The sequence below is a fragment of the Harmonia axyridis genome, chromosome 1 (assembly GCF_914767665.1).
Source record: "Harmonia axyridis chromosome 1, icHarAxyr1.1, whole genome shotgun sequence".
In the NCBI taxonomy this organism is placed as follows: Eukaryota; Metazoa; Arthropoda; class Insecta; order Coleoptera; family Coccinellidae; genus Harmonia; species Harmonia axyridis.
Genome location: NC_059501.1, coordinates 47,590,593 through 47,613,393, shown reverse-complemented (window position 1 = coordinate 47,613,393; position 22,801 = coordinate 47,590,593). Strand labels below are relative to the sequence as shown.

General features: G+C 34.5%; 1 protein-coding gene across 3 annotated transcripts in view; it reads left to right on the top strand.

The window, feature by feature from the left end:
• LOC123673051 overlaps positions 1 to 22,801 on the top strand; it is a 928,323-nt gene that overhangs the window by 712,643 nt on the left and 192,879 nt on the right. For all 3 annotated transcript variants that reach the window (XM_045607480.1, XM_045607471.1, XM_045607464.1), the window contains one exon: positions 8,489 to 8,684. In XM_045607480.1, the coding sequence (XP_045463436.1) occupies positions 8,489 to 8,684 (196 nt within the window). The remainder of the gene's footprint in view (positions 1 to 8,488; positions 8,685 to 22,801) is intronic.

Sequence of the window (22,801 nt, the reverse complement as noted above, 5' to 3'; positions counted from 1 at the left end):
AAGGTCATTATTTCTGAAATTACTCCAGAAATATAAATCTGAAGGAATTACTAACGTGCATTAGCTCACAGAAATTCGTCGATATCGTGGAGTTAGTACACCAAAAAAAAATTATGGAAAATTTTCCCAATTTTTGATGTAAAAAATTTTTTTTCGAGAATCTATTCATCAGATTCAAACAATATTCCACACAAACCTTGAGATTAATATTCTCCATCAGTGTGCCAAATTTCAGTCAGATTCGATTCCATTTTCCGGAGATTCACGGCAAAAGTATGTCGAATTTCTTGTTTATTTCTCGATTTTGTTGTTATTTCCGAAATAAATCAAATTATACCAATCCGATGATGACGAAACTTGGACTTTAGTTAGCAAATGCTAATACACAATTCTGTTCAAATTTTCCTGATGATCGTGTCATCGAAACAATCACCAAGGAATTCTATCATGCGCGCAAAAGCTCCTGACTTCACGTCAGTTCTTTTATATATTTTTTTTTATATACTGAGAAAACGATACCAACTTAACTTTGTAGGCCATTGTGCGTTCGTATTCTGCAATTAATGAACATGTTGTCATTATTGGATCCGAATTATTCCGTGAATAACAAACAATACCGAGAAAAAAACATGTAATTTTCCCACTTTCTATTAAAACTGAAATCAGATCTAACTTAAATTTGCACCACTGTTGTTGAATATTAACTTCAAGGTCCATGCAGATTTTCATAGAAATATGATGTACAGACACCGAAAAAAAATTTTTCAACAAAAGTCAGGAAAATAGTTTTTTTCTGAATTTACGAACATTAAGATTCTAACAAATCGTTGCAAGAGCAAGTGCGTCGGTATTCTACTAATTGCGCATTTTGGATATTATCGAATCAGTATTTCTTGACTTATTCTGGAAATAAGAACGAAACCTAAGAAAAACGCGACCTTTGACAATTTTTTTCTCAATATCTCCGATAGTTGAAAACGGAACAAACTGAAATTTTGTACACTATTGTGAAATATTGACAATAATGCGTGTGCAAAAATGCACTGAAATCTGATTGGTAGCTTCTGATGAAAAAAAATTATTAAAAATATTTTCGAAAAATATTCTTTCAAGATTTCAGTAACAATACGACCTCAACAAAATTTTGGGCGCCAGTATTCTACAAGTAAGTACAAGTTTAAATTCGATCACATGAGTAGTTTCCGAGATATTGAGGAGGAGCCTTTAAAGATTCAAACTCAAAATCCTATCATGAAAAAACTTAGTTACTAGTTGAAAATTGCTAGTACAGAATTTTGTGCCGAGTTGCATGATGACCGCTTCTTCAGAACAATCCCACACGAATATTAACATGCGCGCGAAAGTTCCTGACTTCACGTCAGTGCTTTTCTAGAATTGTTTACTATATTGACCAGCCTAAATTCAAATATAATATTATTACAACTGATACAGATCTGGATTCCAGAAACTATATACAGATTGAGCACATTCACTAAATCAATATTTCATCCGAACAGATGTCTTTATGGAAGCGCGAACTTTCCCTGAATTGAACAAAATCGCCGCTATCGAGAAAAGTGATGATTCATAACAATCAAAACAGGGGTAACGCTCTACTTGGGAAATATTATGAATAATCACGAGAAACCAGCGTTGCCAGTTTGCCTCGACATCGAGGACGCCCAGAAATCGGTAAGGTGAAAGCAGTATATACTGTGGAGGAATATACATAAGTTGTAGTGAGCGCCCCAAGCGGCGGACACGCTGAACCATAATATACTAGTTGAATATTGAAATTTACGTCCCACTATCTTCTGAGCGTCCCCAAAAATTTTTGTGTACGAGATCGTAGGACTACTAGGAATGGTTTAACATAAGCAGACTTCCAAGCGTCCATATATGGACGCTTGGTAGGCACCGGACGCTTGGTAGGCGGTAAATTGTCAATGTATGCTCTGAAGATAGCAGTATAAATATATATATATATATATATATATATATATATATATATTTATATATATATATATATATATATATATATATATATATATATATATATATATATATATATATATATATATATATATATATATATATATATCAACAATTTTAATTCCCAATATACAACAATAGTTATAAGTATGATAAGGGGTGTGGGAAAATTGATAAGTGTTATAATTTCACTCTTCTTTATTTCATTTAGTCGACGTTTCGATCCCGATGGGGACCTTCTTCAGGACTCTACAATAGCAATAGAAAACAGTCAAAAACATGGCAATCACAAAACATGTAAAAATAGTACATACCGAAATACAGAGTTGTAAAGATCTTATTTGAACACAAATCAATAGCTCTCAAGAAAGCAATGAACAAGAACATCAACAAATTTAGCGAAAAAAGATCTGATATTTCGTTAGCACAAGAGTAGAAATCAATTATCATATGTAAATAAGGTAAACAGAAAAATCAACAAAATGAGAGGTTGTCAAAAATGTTGTCAACCAGACTTGCCACAGAATACACGCCCATGACAATTGAAACATAGAATAGCATTAAATCACACTTGGTCGCAGTAATTCACTCTCACCGAACTCAGAACAAATGCGATTATTGAAAGACTCCATGAACCGAATCCAATCCCCTCTCACAGAAATAGTCCGGAACACAGATTTCATTATTACGTTATCCCGACTGTAGAACTTGTGAAAATATTCATTCTATTTGATCCGTCCAATTCTCTGCCACCAAACTGGTCATAATGAATCAAATAAGTATAGATGGAGCTAATATTGTTTACATCCCTTCTGTAATTCATAGAACAAGTGTGTCGTTTAATATGGTACATCTCTAAGAAACATCTTTTCTTTCCACTAACTGCACATTCAAGAATTTTGGTGGAATCATAATCCATTGGGTGATCTTTGTCCCGGGTATGGTCTGCTAGGGCACAAATCTTATTTGGATTCTTGATGTCGCTCTTGTGTTGAGCAATCCTTCTCTTCAAAAGCTGAGATGTCTGACCAATATACACCTCACTACATATTGAACATGGAATACAATACACCACACCACTCATATTATCAACAGTCATCCTATCTTTCACTCGACTGTATAGTCTGTCAATTTTAAAATAAGATTTCGGAATCAATTTAATTTGTGTGGTCTTTAGGAGGTTAATTAATGCATTAGTCATACTATTTATTAGGGGAATAGAAGAGTAAAGAATTTTATCTACGTTCTCAGTGTCCACAGTGGTGGATGCGCCCCTCTCTCCATTCGTTGGCTGTCTCGAAGGAGTGGTATTGTATATCAATCTGGACAACAACCTCTTTGGGTATCCATTCTCTAGCATCAATTGTAACAATAACCTCAGATTCTGCTGCCTTAGACTTGGATGGGCAACTTTTTCGATGCGATTCTTCAATCCTAAAATCATGTTTACCTTTTGTCCATGTGGATGATTGGAAAAATAGTGTAAGTATCTCCCTGAACTTGTTGGCTTTCGGTACCAATCCAGAATCAGCCTATTTTCCGGTGTTCGAATCACCCTTGTATCCAGGAATGGGACACCACTCGCTGTTTCTTCCTCCAACGTAAACTGTATACTTTCATGTTCACTGTTGAACCTGTTTAGAACGAAAGCAACCTGGTCTTTAGGTACAGCACATATTAGATCATCAACATATTTCTTGATGAAAGGAATGTGAAAAGGAATGCTAACAAGAATGCAGTCCAGAAGGAAATCCATTACTACTTCAGCAATGGACGGACTGAAGTTGGAACCCATAGGGGAACCGAGCACCTGTTTGAAGAACCTACCATTAAAAAGAAAATAGTTAGAAGAAAACAGGAACTTAATGGCATATATGAATTCTTCTTTTGGTAGACTAGTGTGGTTTTTGATAGTATCCCACTTGTTCTCAACAGCTGAGACTGCCAACTCTACAGGAATGTTGGTGAAAAGAGATACAACGTCCAGGCTGATCAGGACATAATCAACAGGTAACTGGAAACCATTCACACATTGGGCAAAAGCAAAGGAATCTTCAATAAAATATCTACTTCTGGTGGAAGAAAGATATTTAGACAGGATGTCTAAAACAAAAACTGACAGTTTGGAAGTGGGGGTGTTGACAGATGATATTATTGGTCTCAAGGCAAGAATGGGTTTGTGGATTTTTGGTAAACCGTAGAATCTAGCGGGAACTGAATTATAAATGTACAGTAATTTACCTTGTACTTGTGTTATGTGGCCCCCACTGACCCATCGCTTAATCAATGCATTACATTTACCTTGTATTGTAATGGTTGGATCTCTGTTAGGAAGAAGTTGGTAATATTGTTCATTGAGCAAAATTGTGTTGGAGAGCTCTATGTACTGATCCTTATCCATCAATACCGTAACATTGCCTTTATCAGCCCGTAACACAAGCAATTCTTGATGTTGACTTAGGTACCTCTTACAGTGGTAAAATTCTCTCTGGAAAACATTATTAGTCCTTTTTATATATATATATATATATATATATATATATATATATATATATATATATATATAATCAATCGCGGGCACTAAATATCTAAACCGACACAACAACATGGGTAAGGTCGTGCACCAACTACTAGGCCTTCAAAAACAACTTATTCAACACTTCATACCGCACCATATATACACCCCGCAAACCATATTAGAGGACGAGCAGTGTAAGGTCTACTGGGACCTAACGGTCATAACTGACATAGGGGTGGAACACAACCGTCCAGACATGGTGTTGTGGGATAAACAAAACAAAACCGCCACCATCATCGATTTTGTTGTGCCCCTAGACCATAATCTGGCAAAATCGTACGCGGAGAAAATATCCAAATACGAGGCACTTTCACAACAAATGAAAGATTTGTGGAGGCTGAGACGCGTAACGTTAATGCCTCTTGTCATAAGTGCCAACGGTCTCGTCCACCGAAAGACCATCCAACATTTAAAAGAATTGAACTTGCCCCAAAATACGATCACATGGATGCAGAAAGCTGTCATACTGGGGACAGTCAATATCATACGCAAAATAATATACCCTCATTAGGAGTTGCTCTTGGCGCATTGACGCCCGGGTAACTCTGAAAAACCACAAATGTGTGAAAGAAAAAAAATATATATATATATTTATTTATATATATATATATATATATATATATATATATATATATATATATATATATATATATATAAACCAAGAATAGAGTCACCATCATTGACGTAACTGTTCCGGCAGATGACAATATAAGTCGGGCGTACGCTGAAAAACTAACCAAATACCACGACTTGGCTTTCGAAATGAAGGAGATCTATAAGCTCGATATGATCACGATCTTGCCACTGATAATCACTACTAATGGATTAGTTGAGAGCCACCTGGCAGAAAACACCAGACTGCTTGAGTTAGAGGAGAACTTGATCAGCGAGGCCCAGAAGGAGGTGATACTCTGGACCACAAGGATCGTTAGAATGTTCTTGACAGCTGGCTAGAGTGACCTTGGTCGAATGGACCCGGTCCCTCTGGAGGAACCCTGAGTGGTGGTTGAACAAAAAAAAAAAAAAATATATATATATATATAGATCAATGAGATAAGGGTTTATCGACTCAATGTTTGGAGGAATAAATAAACAGATGAACTCTTTATTCTGTGCCAAGCTTTCGCATTTTTTTAATGCTTCTTCAGACCTGACCTGAACCATTCAGTAGCTGTCCTCTAACTCCGTATTGTTTCAATATTTCCAGCAGGATCTCGTGATCGACGCTGTCATATGCCTATGAGAGGTCTAGAAATATACCAAGGATGTTAGCTTTTTCTTCGAGAGTTTCCACTATTTTTCTGATGAAGTGGAAAATGGCTGTATTTGTCGATTTGGCTTTGATGAATCCATGTTGGTTCTTATTTATGATGTTGCATTTTTCAAGAAATTGCATTAGTCTTTCTGCCATCATTATTTCAAATATTTTCGAAAAAGATGACAGGAGACTTATTGGTCTATGGTTCTCAAGAGACTCCCTATTTCCTTTCTTAAAAATTGATTCTATTAATGCAAGTTTTAGGCTTACGGGGAATACACCATACTTAATCGAGTTGTTCAATATGTATGTTGAAGGCTCTATTATTTCATCAATTGAGTCCTTTACTAGACTTGTTGGAATGTCATTATCACCACTGCTGTTTTTGTTTTTCAACTTTTTTGTTAGATTTATAAGTTCTGCTTGGGTTATTGGATGGCAAAACATGGATTTGTCATTTCTTTGGGGGGTATAATTTTTTCATTTTATAACTTCCTTCTGTACTTCGAGCAGCATTTATGAAGTATTGATTAAAATCATTTGCAATACTTATAGGACTGTTTGTTGTTGGAGGCTCACTTAAAACTTTACCCTTGACAGAATTCACAATAGTCCAAACTGTTTTGTTTTTTATTATCAGAACTTGATATCATTGTCTCAAGCTTTTCCCTTTTATGTCTCATCAATATCTGATTATATCCTTTTTTTGTTTGATTATATTGTGCTTTAAATCGGTTTTCTCTCATACTTAGTACAAACAAGATCTCTAGTTTACTTTTTATACTCACGATTTCTGTATGATTTTTGTTGACATAGTTTTTCTTTCTTATTCTTGATTGATTTTTTTCTGGGGAATGTCTCATTGAATATTTTGAGGAACATTGAGTAGCATGTCATCCACTAGCGGATTACATCTTCTTTTTTTATGGTAAATATCTCATTCCAGCAACAACGTGCTAACCTTTCTTTGAATAACCTCCTGTTGTGGGATGTGAATTGCCTTCTGTACATGTAGTATTTGTCTTCTTCATTTTCACATATATTTATTTTTTGCGCACTATGGTCTGAAATTTGAGAGTTAATAACTTGCACTGTATAGTTGTTCTGGTTACAGTTCGTGAAGATATTATCTATACATGATTTTGACGTTGGTGTTATTCTTATATATTCAAAGATTGTTTGCTGAAGGTTATAGGATGTCAATCAATTAATGAATTCTGTTTGATTCTTATTTGATGCTAATAGATCAATATTGAAATCTCCGACAAGATAAATTATTCCTTTTTCAGGTTGCAAAGTGTTCAAAATTTTATCAATTTTTTCGAAAAAAATATCAATGCTACCTCTTGGAGGCCTGTAGATGCTTATTATTAAGGTATTTTCATTATTTACCTTACCTCTCATTGCAGAACATTCAACGTGCCCCATTTCTGACATCCGATCAATGTTCACCATATTCTGGAAGTTCTTCAAGTTCTTACATATATGGCGCATCCACCATGACTATTTTCTCCTCTGCAGAAAGAGCTTACAAGGTCGTTATTTACTAGAGGGTATTTCATCAGTTGTTCTTCTGTTTTCTAATGTTCACTCAAGCATAGCACCTTGCATTCTTAGTGGTCTTGAAGGAACATTTCCAATTGGTCTACTGCATTTCCTATTGACTGTACATTCTGATGGATAACATCAAAAGATGGTTCCGTTGGTTTCTGAAAGGCATAATGTGATGTTTTCTGATTTGTTTTTTCTTGTTTTTTTTTCCTTGAAATGTTTTCCCATAGTTTTGGTTATGGTTTTCTATAAAAAAGAATTTTCTGTACATCTTTTTTTGTAAAGATGCATCTTAAATTTTTCTATCCTCACATTGTCTGGACAGAACTGTGGGTTATATAGTTCATCCTTTTTCTCAAATGGTACTTTCACTAAGAATTTTTTTTTTCCTTTTTTGTCCTCAAAGTTTAATTCTTTCACCTCCACATTATGTTTGCTATTTCATTTTTCGGTATAGCCATGAATAAGTCGTCAACAAATTTCTTCAGTAATAATATTTTGTATGGTATTTTTTTCTCACATGATTCAATTAGGTGATCCATAACATATTGTGCTAAAATTGGGCTGAGTTTAGAACCCATCGCGCATCCGAATATCTGCTGGAAAAATTCTCCCTTATTAGTACAATAGTTATTTTTCAATAAAAATGATACAATTTCCAGAAAGAGCTCCATATTAATCTGTGTATGATTTTTTATTTTATTCCATTTTTCTTTTATTACCTTGATAATATTATGTTTGTCTAAATTACCAAATAGATTTACGACGTCAGCGAGATTAATGTATAGTCAGCAGGAAGTATAATGGAAGATAGAGTTTACAACATCAACTCTCAGAAACCCACAAATGAGTGTGCATGAAAAAAAAAATTATAATCTTAAAATTAAAATAATTCAAAAATTTTTTCCTAGTATAATTGGTGTGAATTGATTTCCATATCAAACCAAATTAAACTCTTATCGATCCATAATCGCTCATTCCTCTTTTGACTTGCAAGTGATCAAAGAATCCAACAATAATTATATTTCACTCATATTTTACGTACCTAATTATTTCATTTTTCACCTTTCAATATGTAATCTCATTTATAACTGATATTTTTTTAACAGCCAGGTCAATGCATCAACAAATATACGGATCCTCATGCCTACTGCGTAGTATTTTCCAGTGCTGATAGGTCTTCTCTCAACTCTGCAGAGAACATTCTTCAGATATTATGGACTTTGGAAACTATTAGTACAAAAGCTGTTATTCTTGTGGCAAACAAAGCTGATTTAGTGAGATCGAAGATGGTACCTACTGAAGGTAAGAAACATGTGATTGAAGACAACATTGCATAACAAATTCTGTTGCTCTTTACTTCTTCTCTTTTCATTACCTGAATTCCTTTTGGCATTCCCCAAATTTGAAATTCAGGTATTTCCTATTAAATTTGAATTATTAGCAGTTTATATGACGGTTGTTTTCATTACAACTATTGCTTTCTATTTCGACAAGATACTCCGTAGCTCAAGGAAGTCCAGAAATTCAATATTCTATAATCTGTGAGCTGCTTATTTTCAAATTATGACTTACAGCGTGAAACGCTTGCCAGTATGTTAGATAATTTCCACTTGCGTGTGCATTGTCTGCAACTTAGAGTGAATTTTCAGTATGGAATGTCTAAATTACCTCGGAATCGGATCGAACGATATTTTGGTGAGCAAGGATCTAATGATATAACCGATATTATGATGGTATTCACATTGTTCTCAGATCTTCCTTTTTTATAGAAATAATAATCCCTAGAGAATACTGACTTTTTTTCATGTAATATTTAAAGGTCATCATTTTGGAGTTATAGCTACATTTACATTTTTTTGCCGGGGTAAAAATAATAGGTACCGATGGATATGATTGCTACAATAATAACTACGACGTTCCAATAAATTAGTATTGTTGGTGTTTGTGATGTTCTGTCAATATGTATAATCTGAATATTATATTCAATAAGACAGAGCACTTCTACATACTACGACGTTCCAATAAACTAGTATTGTTGATGTTTGTGATGTTCTGTCAATATGAATAATCTGAATATTATATTCAACAAGACAGAGCACTTCTACATACGTTGAAGGTTTAATTGGCGTTGGCAGAAAAAAAATATGCAAATATAGTAGGTATCAGAACAAGAAAAGCAATGATACATGCATTCTTATTAGGCATGAAAAAACCATGAAAGAAATACAATACCCAATATTTTACAGGTGCGTCAAATTGGAGATCCACTCCTCGAATTTTTGTATAAAATCGTTTCGGGTATTTACTGCTCATCTTGTGCCAATTTGTACCGTATATTCACAAAGTCAGTTATTTGACACCCAGGTGATCACTTTGTTCAACCGACATGCTTTAATGAGGAGAATGCGGGTGACTAAGAAAAGTACACCCTGGTTGACTGACGTTATCAAAATTCCGAGAGAGAGGGCGCTTAATCGCTATAAGGTCACTGGGTTTGTTAAGTTTTGATCAGAGTTCATAGAACTGAGCTCCGCCATTGTCCGAAGATTCACCCCTGAAGTTAGTTATAGATAATTCCGCGCACTTTATGAGTGCGCTGCGCGCAGTCGTCCTTATAATGACGGCTTGCTATAATGATATTTTAACTATGTCCGTTTTATCTGTAGCACTTCTATGTTCTTAACCTTTTTCTATGGTTCGACAAAAAGGTCGAGGTGGGGTAATAGATCGAACAGTAAGTTCAGTATATTCAACACACAGTCTACTAAGTACAAGTCAAGTACAGTATAGTATAGTTCGTCGTTGCTCTCTTCTTTTGAGACACAGTGTTCAGCTTGCACATTTCAAGTTAGTTAAATATTGGCCTTGTCACCACGTGGTTAGAAAAGACCCTAGAGTCGGTCGTCGGTCTCAGTCACCAAAATCTTCGTTAGTACCCAAGTCGGTAAATTGTTATTGGATAAGTGCGTGGAACTGATTCATAGTTTTCGATAAATAGTTAAGTTATCTTGTAAAGTTTACAATTGTGTAATTGTATATATAAACCTACTTCAATGAATAGTGTGGAAAATTTCATGGTCCTTCGAACTTCATAACCCAGTACCTTACAGTCCAATTTATGTATGGATGTTCTACATCTTATATCTACATAGTTTGATCCTTCGAGCCGGATATAAATTGGAGATATCCCTGAAGAAATTATCAACCTCATTGACAATTCCACAATTGAAGTATCAAAAAACCCAAGTGCCTGAAGCGGACATATTCGTTAACTTAGAGGTTAACTTAAACAACGCATGCGCAAAGCATGGTGAAGTCCTTTGAAAGAAGAGGTCACTGCCTACAACGTATCGCAATCATCCATCGATTGCATATATCAAGAATCGTTCCTGCCCTGAATCCATTTTGGTTCTAGTGCAAGCAGTTTTGGAGAGTGATAAGTCAATTTTAGAATTTTTATTTATCTATATATTTCCTTGATTTTTTTGTTGTTCAAAATGTCTTATATTAATAATTTGGTTGAAAAAAGAACCATACTTAAGAGTAAATTAACTAGTATGGTCAATTGGTTCGGCCAAGATGATCTTAAAGATAGAGAAGAATGTAGTGCTCGTAAAAGTCAATTATAGCAAATCTTCAAAGATTATGAAAATGTTCAAACTCAGTTGGAGTTATTTGACTCTGACTCATATAAAGAGGACAGAGATATTGTAGAAACTAAGTATTTTAAGGTTATATCTATGGCAACGAGAACTATGAATCAGTTCGAAAACTCACAAAGTCAAAAACCTAATAAGCCCACAACTCATTTTAGTACGAAGTTACCGGAAATTTCGATTCCTAACTTCTCGGGTGATATTAAACAATGGCCGAGTTTCTTTGAACTATTCAACGCCCTCATAACAGATAACGACAATTTGTCTGACATCCAACGGTTGATGTATTTAAAATCAGCCTTATCGAAAAAACCTTTACAACTAATTGAACACTTGGAAGTTGTAGGTTTGAATTTTAACATAGCTATAAACACTTTGAAAGACAGATATGATAACCCATATCTTATTGTCAACGCTTATATTCGAAAACTATTGAATGTTCCCTCCTTGACGAAAAGTAACGAACACGCGTTAAGAGATTTCATAATTCAAATAAAGACGAATATGGCTGCCTTGAAAACGTATAATTTATCGGAGAAATTAACGGATTCAATTCTCATACAAATTTTCACCCAGAAATTGGATTTTACACTGAAAAAAGAATTTGAAGAAGAAAAGAATACTTCAGATTTTCCAACGCTCCCAGAATTCATTGGTCTCTTAGAAAAAAAATATAAGGTACTCGAAAATTTGGGTTCAACCGAACAAACAGGCCATTCAAAATTCAAAACTTTTAAATATGCCCATACTAATTATTTTCATGCTAACACGTCGAACATAACCAACAAAAGTAAATTTTTCAAATGTCTTATGTGTAATACGGATGAACATAACATATATTCCTGTAGAAAATTCATGAATTTGTCTCCTTACGATCGTCACAGTCTAGTGAAAAAAAAAAGGTTTGTCTGAATTGTCTTACGTTGGGTCATAATGTACAGGGTGGGCAAATAAGCGAGGTAAGCGGTTATATCTCAGGATCCAGTCATCGTAGAGACTTGCGGTAAAAAATTTTACCACTAAAGTGTACAAGAAAACACACTGAAAATTGTTCTGAAGTTCATACCTCTACCGCTAGGGGGTGTGATAGTCGAGTAGAAAAATGAATGTTATTCGAAAATGTTCCATATGAAGTTGAAGAAAAAATATCATCCTTGGAAAATTTTCTATCTTTGGAATTGTCACTTTCGATTTTACGACATCAAATAAGGGTAGGTGAAAGGGAGAAATCTGACTGATTGAAATGCCTGTAACTTCAGTTAAGCTCGACATTCTCGAGCAAATTACATCTCGTCTGAAAGATAATATCTTGATGATTAAGGACAAAATATACTCATGATAAATTTGTTATTGCTGCTTTCGATAGGGGGCGCTAAGTAAGAAGTTCATTGTTTTGTTCATTTTACTCCGAAATTTTAAATGTAATGATAGGATTTTCGCAACAGAAACAGAAATCCCATCAAATTTTTATGAAAAAATCAAAAAGTCGCAAAGCGATAGTATCAGGTGTTCTGGAGTTATAGCCGAAAAAAGATATTCTTCAACTGATGCACTGAAAAACTAAATTGTGTCTTCTTTCGGCCATAACTCCAGAACGCCTGAAGCTATCGCTTTGCGACCTTTTTATTTCATACAAATTTGATGGAATTTCTGTTTCTGTCAGAACTTAAAGACACAATTTGGTTTTCCCAGTGCTTCAGTTGATGAATATCTTTTTTTGGCCATAACTTCAGAACGCCTGAAACTATCGCTTTGCGACCTTCAGGTTTTTCATGCAAATTTGATGGAATTTCTGTTTCTGTTAAGAAAATCCTATCATAACATTTGAAATTTCGGAGTGAAATGAACAAAACAATGAACTTCTGACTTAGCGCCCCCTATCGAAAGCAGCAAAAACAAATTTATTATGATATATTTTGTCCTCAATCAACAAGATACTAGCTTTCAGACGGGATCTAATTTGCTCAAAAATGTTGAGCCAAACTGAAGTTACAGGCATTTCAATCAGTCAGATTTCTTTCTTTCACCTACCCTTATTTGATGTCGTAAAATCAAAAGTGACAATTTAAAAAGATAGAGAATTTTTCAAGAATTACAGTGATGATATTTTTTCTTCAACTTTATATGAAACATTTTCGAGAAAAATTCATTTTTCTACTCGACGGTAGCTATTACGCCCCCTAGTGGTAGAGGTATGAACTTCAAAGCAATTTCCAGTGTGTTTTCTTGTACACTTTAGTGGTAAGAATTTTTACCACAAGTCTCTACGATGAGTGCATCCTGAGATAAAGCCGCTTACCTCGCTTATTTGCTCACCCTGAACAATCGTGTTCTAGTCAACACACATGTTTCAATTGCCATAGAAAGCATCATAGTTTGCTCCATTTCAATAGGACTTCGACTCGCCATCATTCTAATGAATTGCCTTATCCAAGATCCAACGACGAAGTACCTATTCAGATCAAATATTCTGTCACAAATTCAGAATGAATCTCAAGCAGTTTCTCATTTGTCCACTAGTGCTCAACCAACCATTACAACTCCTAATGAAAATATTAGTCCAGGTCAAAACGTGTCTAGTCTTTCATCTCTATCTTCTACTAATGAAGTTCTGTTAGCTCCTGCCTGTGTAAAATTGTATGATTCATACAACAAGCAAGTTAATGTTCGTTGTCTGACTGACTCCGCAAGTCAAACGTCTTTTATAACTGAAGATCTGGTCAACAGACTTCATCTCGAGCCTTATAATCAAATTATTCAAATTTCTGGCTTCTCACAAAGTTGTTCTTTGTCAAATAGAATGATTGATCCAACAATTTATTCGTTAGTATACCCTCATCGACAGTTTAAGGTCTCCTGTGCTATTCTTAAAAATATAACTTGCCAACAACCACAGTCATATATCAACTCGTGTTCTCTCCCCATTCCTATTGGCATTAAATTAGCGGATATCAAATTCAATATTCCTTCCAATATTGATATTCTCTTAGGTGCAGATATTTATTCTGAAATTATTATGGATGGCATTATTGAATTAGGTTCTGGTCTACCTGTTCTTCAAAATTTCCACTTAGGTTATCTAATTGCAGGAAAAGTCCCACAGTTAGCTCACTTATCTCGCGCTACTCACTTAGCATCGCACAATTTTCTCAAAATTCAATTGAATCTTCAAAATCAATTGTTAGTCAAGAAGAGACACTAAATAACATTCTGACTAAGTTTTGGGAAATTGAGGAGATATCTAATCAATCTGAACACATTTTATCTTCAGCAGAAGAGAATGCTGAACGGATATTCAAAAACACAAACATTCGGTTACCGTCGGGTAGATTTCAAATTGACCTACCATTCAAAACTCCAAACGAACCATTTAAATTAGGTGATTCGTATTCGCAAGCGAAGAAAAGATTCTTGAATTTCGAAAGAAGACTACAGAATAATCAGGAACTGAAACATCAGTATTCGGAATTTATAAACAATTATATATCCCTAGGACATGCAAAATATGTACCTTTAGTATTCAAAAATGAATTGTTCCAGAACAAATATTTTTTCCCTCATCATTGTATAATGCGTGAGCAAAGCCTCACAACTCAACTTCGATTAGTTTTCGACGGTTCAATGAAATCTTCATCTAGCCTATCTATCAATGATATCATGCTCAAAGGTTATACAGTACAACCCGACTTGTTCGATATTTTAATTCGGTTTCGTACGTTCAAATATGTTATAATTGCTGATATTCAAAAAATGTTCAGACAAATCAAAATTAATTCTAATCACACTTTTTTCAAAACATTCTCTGACGTGGTAATCCTCAGGACGAACTGAAGTGCATAGAATTACTGACAGTGAGTTATGGCACAAATTCTGCTCCTTTCCTCAGCACAAGGTGTCTCAAAGAATTAGCAATTCACAACAAAGTCGCATTTCCTTTGGCAAGTGAAGCACTTCTGCAAGCTTGCTACGTAGATGATATCCTTTATGGTTGTCATGATATTCCTACTCTATTTGAGGCACTTAAACAACTCACCCAATGCTTACAATCAGCCTTATATCTCTTCATAAATGGGGATCCAACTCTCAAGAATTCTTGAAAAGTATTTTGTTAAATTCTCAACAGGATAATTATGTTCTAAATCCTGAAAACTCATCTAATAAAATTCTAGGCTTGATATGGAACTCTCATATATACTGCCAATTCAATTACGAAATATAAATTCTATAAATCCATGGTCTGATTCGGAAATACTATTAGCATGGATTCGATCACATCCATCACGTTGGTCTGTATTCGTTTCAAATCTTATTGTGCAAATTCAGGACAATTCCGAAGATGCTACTTGGCGACATATTCGATCGCACCTGAATCCTGCAGATATACTCTCGAGAGGGTCATTGCCATCACAATTACTTGTTTCAAATCTATGGTGGCAGGGTCCCGATTTTCTTCTTAAGTCGAATCTAGATCTAACACAATTTGAATTCAAAAAAGTCATTGCAAATCTCCCTGAACAGAGGAAAACAGTCCATCTTGTTCAAAGTGAGAGTGGTATTTATAATGTGTTTACTCAGTTTTCTGATTTATTTCTCCTTAAGAGGTTGATGTCTGCGATTCATCAACAAGTAAAAAAAGGCATCTAAAAAATTAATTGGTTCACTTGCTATTTCTGAATTGATCTCGGCAGAAAATAAAATCGTTCAAATCTGTCAACAAAAATATTTTTCCGATAAAATCGAAAACATCCAAAAGGGAAAAATCCTAAAAAATAAAGATGTGCAAAAACTGAACCCTTTTTTTGACTCATCTGGATTCCTGAGAGTTGGTGGTACTCTCGAATGCTAATATACCATACAATCAGAAATTCCCTATGTTACTTCCCTCCAAAAATCATATTTCAACTCTTATTTTAAAATCAGAGCATTTGAGGCTCTTGCATGCCGGTCCTCAGAATACCCTCTCAAATGTTTGACTGAAATATTGGCCGCTAGATGGGCTCAGTGAGATTAAACGGATTATGAACAATTGTCACACATGCTATAGATTAAAACCTCAATTCTGCACTCAACTTATGGGTGATCTTCCAAAGGAAAGACTTCATGTATCACGTCCATTCACCAACACCTCTGTAGACTTTGGAGGCCCTTATTCCATCAAATCTTCTCCCTTGAGAAGAGCCCCACTCTTAAAATGCTATATCGCAGTTTTTGTGTGTATGACAACTCGTGCAGTCCACATCGAACTTGTAGCAAGTTTGAGTACAGAGTCATTCTTACTCACTCTAAAAAGATTCATTGCCTGTCGAGGAATTCCTTCTTCGTATACAGCGATAATGCCACTAATTTTCTAGGGGCTAAGAACCAGTTGAAGGAACTCAATGAATTCTTTCTAAGACCTGGAACTTCTGAAAGCATACAAAGGTACGCAGTACAAAACAATATTCAGTGGAAATTTATACCACCCCGTTCACCACATCACGGTGGGCTATGGAAAGCAGCTATCAAAAGCGCAAAGTACCATATCCTCAGAATCATGGGAAATTATATATTCACTTATGAGGAATTCAGTACAGTGCTAGCTCAAGTCGAGGCAGTATTGAACTTACGTCCAATATGCAAAATGTCAAACAACCCTTCAGATTTCACCTGTTTGACACCTGGACATTTTCTGATAGGATCTAGTTTAATAACATATCCTGAGAAAGATGTTACATCGACTCCTATCAATCGTTTATCCCTTTGGAAAAAATGCAGTCAAATTCAACAGCAATTCTGGGAACATTGGAAAACTGTTTACCTAAATAGGCTAAAAAACAGACCGAAATGGTTCATTCCTTATAAAAACATTCAAGTGAACGATCTTGTATTGTTAAAAGATGAATTAGCACCGCCGCTTAAATGGCCTTTAGCCCGTGTAATAGAATTGATACCCGGAAAAGATTCACGCGTTCGCATTGTTCGTGTTAAAACTCAAGGAGGAACATTCACTAGAACAATCACTAAGATATGTCCACTTCCATTCTGCACGGAAAACATTGACAATCCAGTATGATCATCAATATGACCCTTTCTTTCTTTACTTTATCATTACATCCTTTTTTTTCTATTCATTTTCACTTTTATCCTTAACCTGGAAAGTTCAGCCCGGGGAGTATGTTAAGTTTTGATCAGAGTTCATAGAACTGTGCGCCGCCATTGTCCAAAGAATCACCCCTGAAGTTAGTTATAGATAATTCCGCGCACTTTATAAGTGCGCTGCGCGCATTCTTCCTTATAATGACGGCTGGCTATAATGATATTTTAACTATGTCCGTTTTATCTGTAGCACTTCTTTGTTCTTAACCTTTTTCTATGGTTCGACAAAAAGGTCGAGGTGGGGTAATAGATCGAACAGTAAGTTCAGTAAATTCAACACACAGTCTTGTAAGTACAAGTCAAGTACAATATAGGATAGTTCGTCGTTGCTCTCGCCCCTTGAGACACAGTGTTCAGCTTGCACATTTCAAGTTAGTTAAACCGTTAAAAGTTAGAACAGACCCTACAGTCGGTCATCGGTCGCAGTCACCAAAATCTTCGTTAGTACCCAAGTCGGTAAATTGTAATTACATAAGTGCGTGGAACTGATTCATAGTTTCCGATAACTAGTTAAGCGAATCTTGTGAAGTGTACATTGTGTAATTTTATATATAGACCTACTTCAATAAATAGTGTGGAAAATTTTATGGTCCTTCGAACTTTATAACCCAGTACCTTACAGTCCAATTTATGTATACATTTATGTAGATGTTCTACATCTAATAGCTACAGGGTTGATTGGGGATTTTGAAGCTTATGAAAAATTTAGAAACTTCACATTAAGCGCAATTAGAAGGGAGAAAAAGGTATATTTGAATTTTATATGTGGATCGCGCACTCAAGAACCTTGTGCAGGTGACTTAGAAGTTTGAATGTTGTACCTTACAATTTCAATACTAAACCGTCTGATTTTTCAGTTGATTGAAAAAATCAATAAAAGCTCTTTGTCGGTGGCTGACAGAGCTGTGCCAAAGCATTGTGCTTAGTGCTTTCGAAAGCACTTGAAGCCTTTTTGTGCTCCCGAGCATTTTTCATTTTTCGATTACTAAATACTAAGCACTGGTTTCAGTGCTTAGTATTTAGTAATCGAAGCACTTTCGCAAAAGGCTTAGTGGTTAGTAATCCCAAAAGTGATCCCGAGCACTGCAGTGCTTGCGAGCACTTTGGCGGATTACTAAGCACTTCCGAATTTTTGTCATAACACGAATATGTGCCGACGCTTTGGTATCTTTTGATTGTTTTACATTATCTGATCAGTCTTTAAATTTCAAGACGATCAAAAACTAATCAGATGATATAAATAAATAATATAATGATAATAATAATGAAAAAAAGTATACGTTCTGAAAGATCACTTGTCGAGAATACGGTACCAGATGTTGTTCATGTCATTATTTCCGATGAATATTTTCTCCGAATACTGCATTCACCTTGTATATCATATAAATCCCTATAGTTCAGATGTTACGGAATCCTATAATCATCAAGACGTTCATAATTTGAGTTGGTTGGATGGTTTAAAATAAATTTCTGTTTAGGTGAACTATCTTTCTTACCAGATGTTGTTAATGAATATTTTCTCCATTCATTCGATGCGGGTTGCGTAGGTCATAAAAAGTCATAAAAGCTGTTCGGGATTTATCAAAAGAACGGTTCTTATAGATTTGTTTTTGTTTAAAAACAAATTTTATCTCGGAAAAATGCATTTAAAACAGAAAATGGTTAAAATATGAACTTCAACTCGAATATACATTCAAATATAGTTATGCAAATGCATATTCATCCGAAGCCTAGTTATGATTTACCAAACTCGTAGGTTTCGTGATCAAGGAAATATTGGATAATTTTGTCAAGATATTTTGTTTGAAACTTTCATGCTTCTGGTTGAGATATCCGCATAATATTAATTAAGACAAATTGTTATTCAACATCTAAAACAACATTTTATTTAGATTGAATTGAGTGTTTCAAAATCCTCAGAAAAAAAAATTCGAATGGTTATATCTACGGAATTCCTTGTCGGATTTCGACTAACTAAACAGCAACATTCGATATTGGAAGATATCCTGAATATTTGAAATTTGAATATCTCTTCGAGAATTATCATTTTTTCGGCCGGATGAACACAATCGAATTTCAGGACGGATTCATCATCAGTGAGTCGAACCCTCGGTCGAATCTTATTGTTTCTGACCATATCTTGCACAAGATTCATAAATTACAGACATTATGACGGAATAATAAAGCTGAACGACAGCTCAAAAATATAAAGTCATAAGTTTTCAAGTATGAAATAATAACTCATCACATGTGTCTCTTCCATGCCGGTTCCTGCTATTTGAAATTCAATCTATATGTTGGTTAACTAGTATCAATCATTTTCGGGACAATTCAATTTTTACTTTCATTTAAATATAGTCAAACATTTTTCTACAAATAGAAATTGAAGTGTTAAAATTTCAACATCAATATTTGAAGAATTTGAAATTGTTGTCTTTCTTCATTTCGCCCATTCTTTTTTATTTTGATAATTCTGTTTATATTGTCAACTCTGAAAAATAATACTTATTTTTTTGATTTTCAAAAATTTACTATTTTGAATCAGATCGCTTCTATAAAGTTTTGGTGAACTTCTTCTTTTACCCATCCATAATCTTACATATGTTTATAGGAACAAAATTCATTCCGATTAAAAAACTTACCTAGTACCTACTAAAGTGCTTAGTGCTTAATGCTTGAAATTTCGAATTACTTTAACAAAGTGCTTAGTAATCGCGAGTCTTTTGTGAAAATCGGTGCTTAGTGCTTGGTGCTCGAAGCCCTGTTTTTTCGAGTGCTTAGTGCTCAAGCACTTTTTTTCAGTGCCCGTCACAGCTCTGGTGACTGATAAACTTAATGGAGACTGTTCAGCACTAACATATTTTTATAAAGACGCTGTTTTTCGTGACGATATTGAATCGTTCTCTGATTTTCGATTCGCTAGTCCTGAGGATATTTTGAATATTATTTGTGAATTCAAATCGAATGTAGTGGGTGATGATGGAATTTCTAGAGTTATGATTCAGTATACTTTTACCAATTACAAACATCATCAATAGCTGCTTGGAACTTGCTTCATATCCTTCATTTTGGAAAAAAGCAGTCGTTTGTCCACTCCCTGAAGTATCCCAACCTAACCTATCTGTTTTAGATACATAACTCGCTCTGCTCGCCGAAGGGGCTCCGCCCCTTGGACCCCGTCACTATGCCGGTAGATCCTTCACTGGGTATCCCTCTAGAAAATAAAAGATTTTTTTCGGAAACCTTGTATCGTTAGCTGATTTTAGACGATTCACTCGGTATCCTATGCTGATTCTAGGGTAGAATTCTATATGACTTCTTTTCTAGAACATACCATTTCGCCCTTGCTCACATGAAAATATTTGATGCAAATAACTTTCCATGACGACAAATCAAGGGCGGTCCTAGCCTTAAGTTTGAGGGGGTTCGCCGTTAAGGGTTTCAAGTTTTTCTATGGTACCAAATCCCAGATTACACCGATATCGAGCTTAACCTCTCAAAAATATTTATATTTAGATATTTATATGAATATTTATACAGGGTGTTTCAAGTTCGAAGGCCTATTAGACGTTTCTGGAGAACGGGGCCGATTTGAAATCTGAAAATTCAGAATATGACACTGTTCATGATGCCCTATTCAGCTAAAATATTCCAGAAGTTCTGGCACTTCCGGTTATACAAGAATTAAAAAAAAATTCTTCGAAAAAAATATTTTTTTTCATTTTATGTTTCAGATATTATCAAGATTTCCATTCTCAAATACTCTCTGCTAAAATTATTGCGTTAGTTCTCATAGTTTTCAAAATATTAAGAAAAAAACGTAAAAAAGAGAGAATTTCCATAGTCACTATCACGAGAATTATTTTCACTGTGAATATCCTATGCGTATACTCAATTCATTTTCACAAACCAGAATGATGTTGGAATATCGTGCATATCTTGAATTTGAAAAATATCATCACAGGGTGTTTCAAATATTGTGCCAAAAATTGTGAACAAAATTTGATCATAACTTTCGATTTTCAAATCAGAACCCTATGTTTTTGTGATTTCGTTGAATTCTACGGTAAAAATAAGGGTAGTGTTCAAACATGATTATGCTCTCAAATTCAATAATTCAAGAGTTATTCCAGATTTTATGAATTTACGTTATACGTAGGGTCAATTTCATTCAATCTGTTTCTAGAGTGCGTTTCAAATATTCAATTATTTCAAAGTGACAGGTGTACTCATTATTGAATAAAGTAGATTATAATTTGACGATATGAATCCCCGTTATTCAAATAATGAAATTCTGTATCTATTCCATATCCACGGTGAATGCAACAGAATTGTTTCAAACTTTCTGTTACTCCCTTTTCATCACCACGCTGATTTTTTCCTGAATTCATAAAATGTATTCTACCGCTTTTTCATATGAATAGAATTGGCACACAGGAGTCCTGCATGATTTTATTTCATTTGGTAGGTAGAGGTTTTTTTCTTCTAGGTAGGTACTCCATCCAGTATAATGGATATTCATGAAGTATGCAACATCCTTTCAAGAAGATAAGGAAATTTCTGATTTAAAATTTGATGAGTTCTACCAATAATTCTAATGCATTCATCGTGAATATGGAATTAGATATTTATAATACAAGTGCAGAACTTATTGATATTCTCCCAAGAGTTCAAAATGACCGAGTGGTAGAATGAGCCTTCTGTACGAGTTTTAAACATTATGTTCCCGAATTCACTGCCTTTTTATTGAAATTGATGGAAATTTCCATAAATATCTATTAGTGATTTTTGCATTGAAAAATGTTGGTTGGTAGAACAGTTTTCTGTATCACAAATTTGACAAATAATAGATAAATCCGTTCCAGTCTATTTTGTTCCACAAAATGTGCCGGAAAGAACTGATTTGCCACATAATTAGAGAAAAGTATATCCAGAATTTTGTCATTTGAATATCGGAAATTCAATTCGTGAAATCAAATTAGTGAAGCTTTGATAATACCTGTTACATGTAAAGTAATTAGATATTTAAATTTCTATGGTCATAGAGTATTATTGCTAGTCTGTCTGGAAACAGATCGAATAAAATTGACCCTACGTATAACATAAATTCATAAAATCTCAAATAACTCTTGAATTATTGAATTTGAGAGCATAATCACGTTTGGACACTACCCTTATTTTTTACCGTAGAATCCAGCGAAATCACAAAGAAATAGGGTTCTGATTTGAAACTCGAAAGTTATGATCAAATTTTGTTCACAATTTTTGGCACCCTGTGATGATATTTCTCAAATTCAAGATATGCACGATGTTCCAACATCATTTTAGTTTGAGAAAGTGAATTGAAATAGGCATAGGATATTCACAGTAAAAATAATTCAGGTAATTGTGACTAAGGAAATTCTCTCTTTTTTACGGTTTTTCCTTGATATTTTGAAAACTATGAGGACTAACACATTAATGTTAGCAAAGAGTAATTGAGAATGGAAATCTCGATATTATCTGAGACATAAAATGAAAAAAAAGTTTGTTTTGAAAAATATTTTTTTAATTCTTATAAAACCGGAAGCGCCTGAACTTCGAAAATATTTTAGCTGAACAATGTCATATTCCGAAATTTTAGATTTA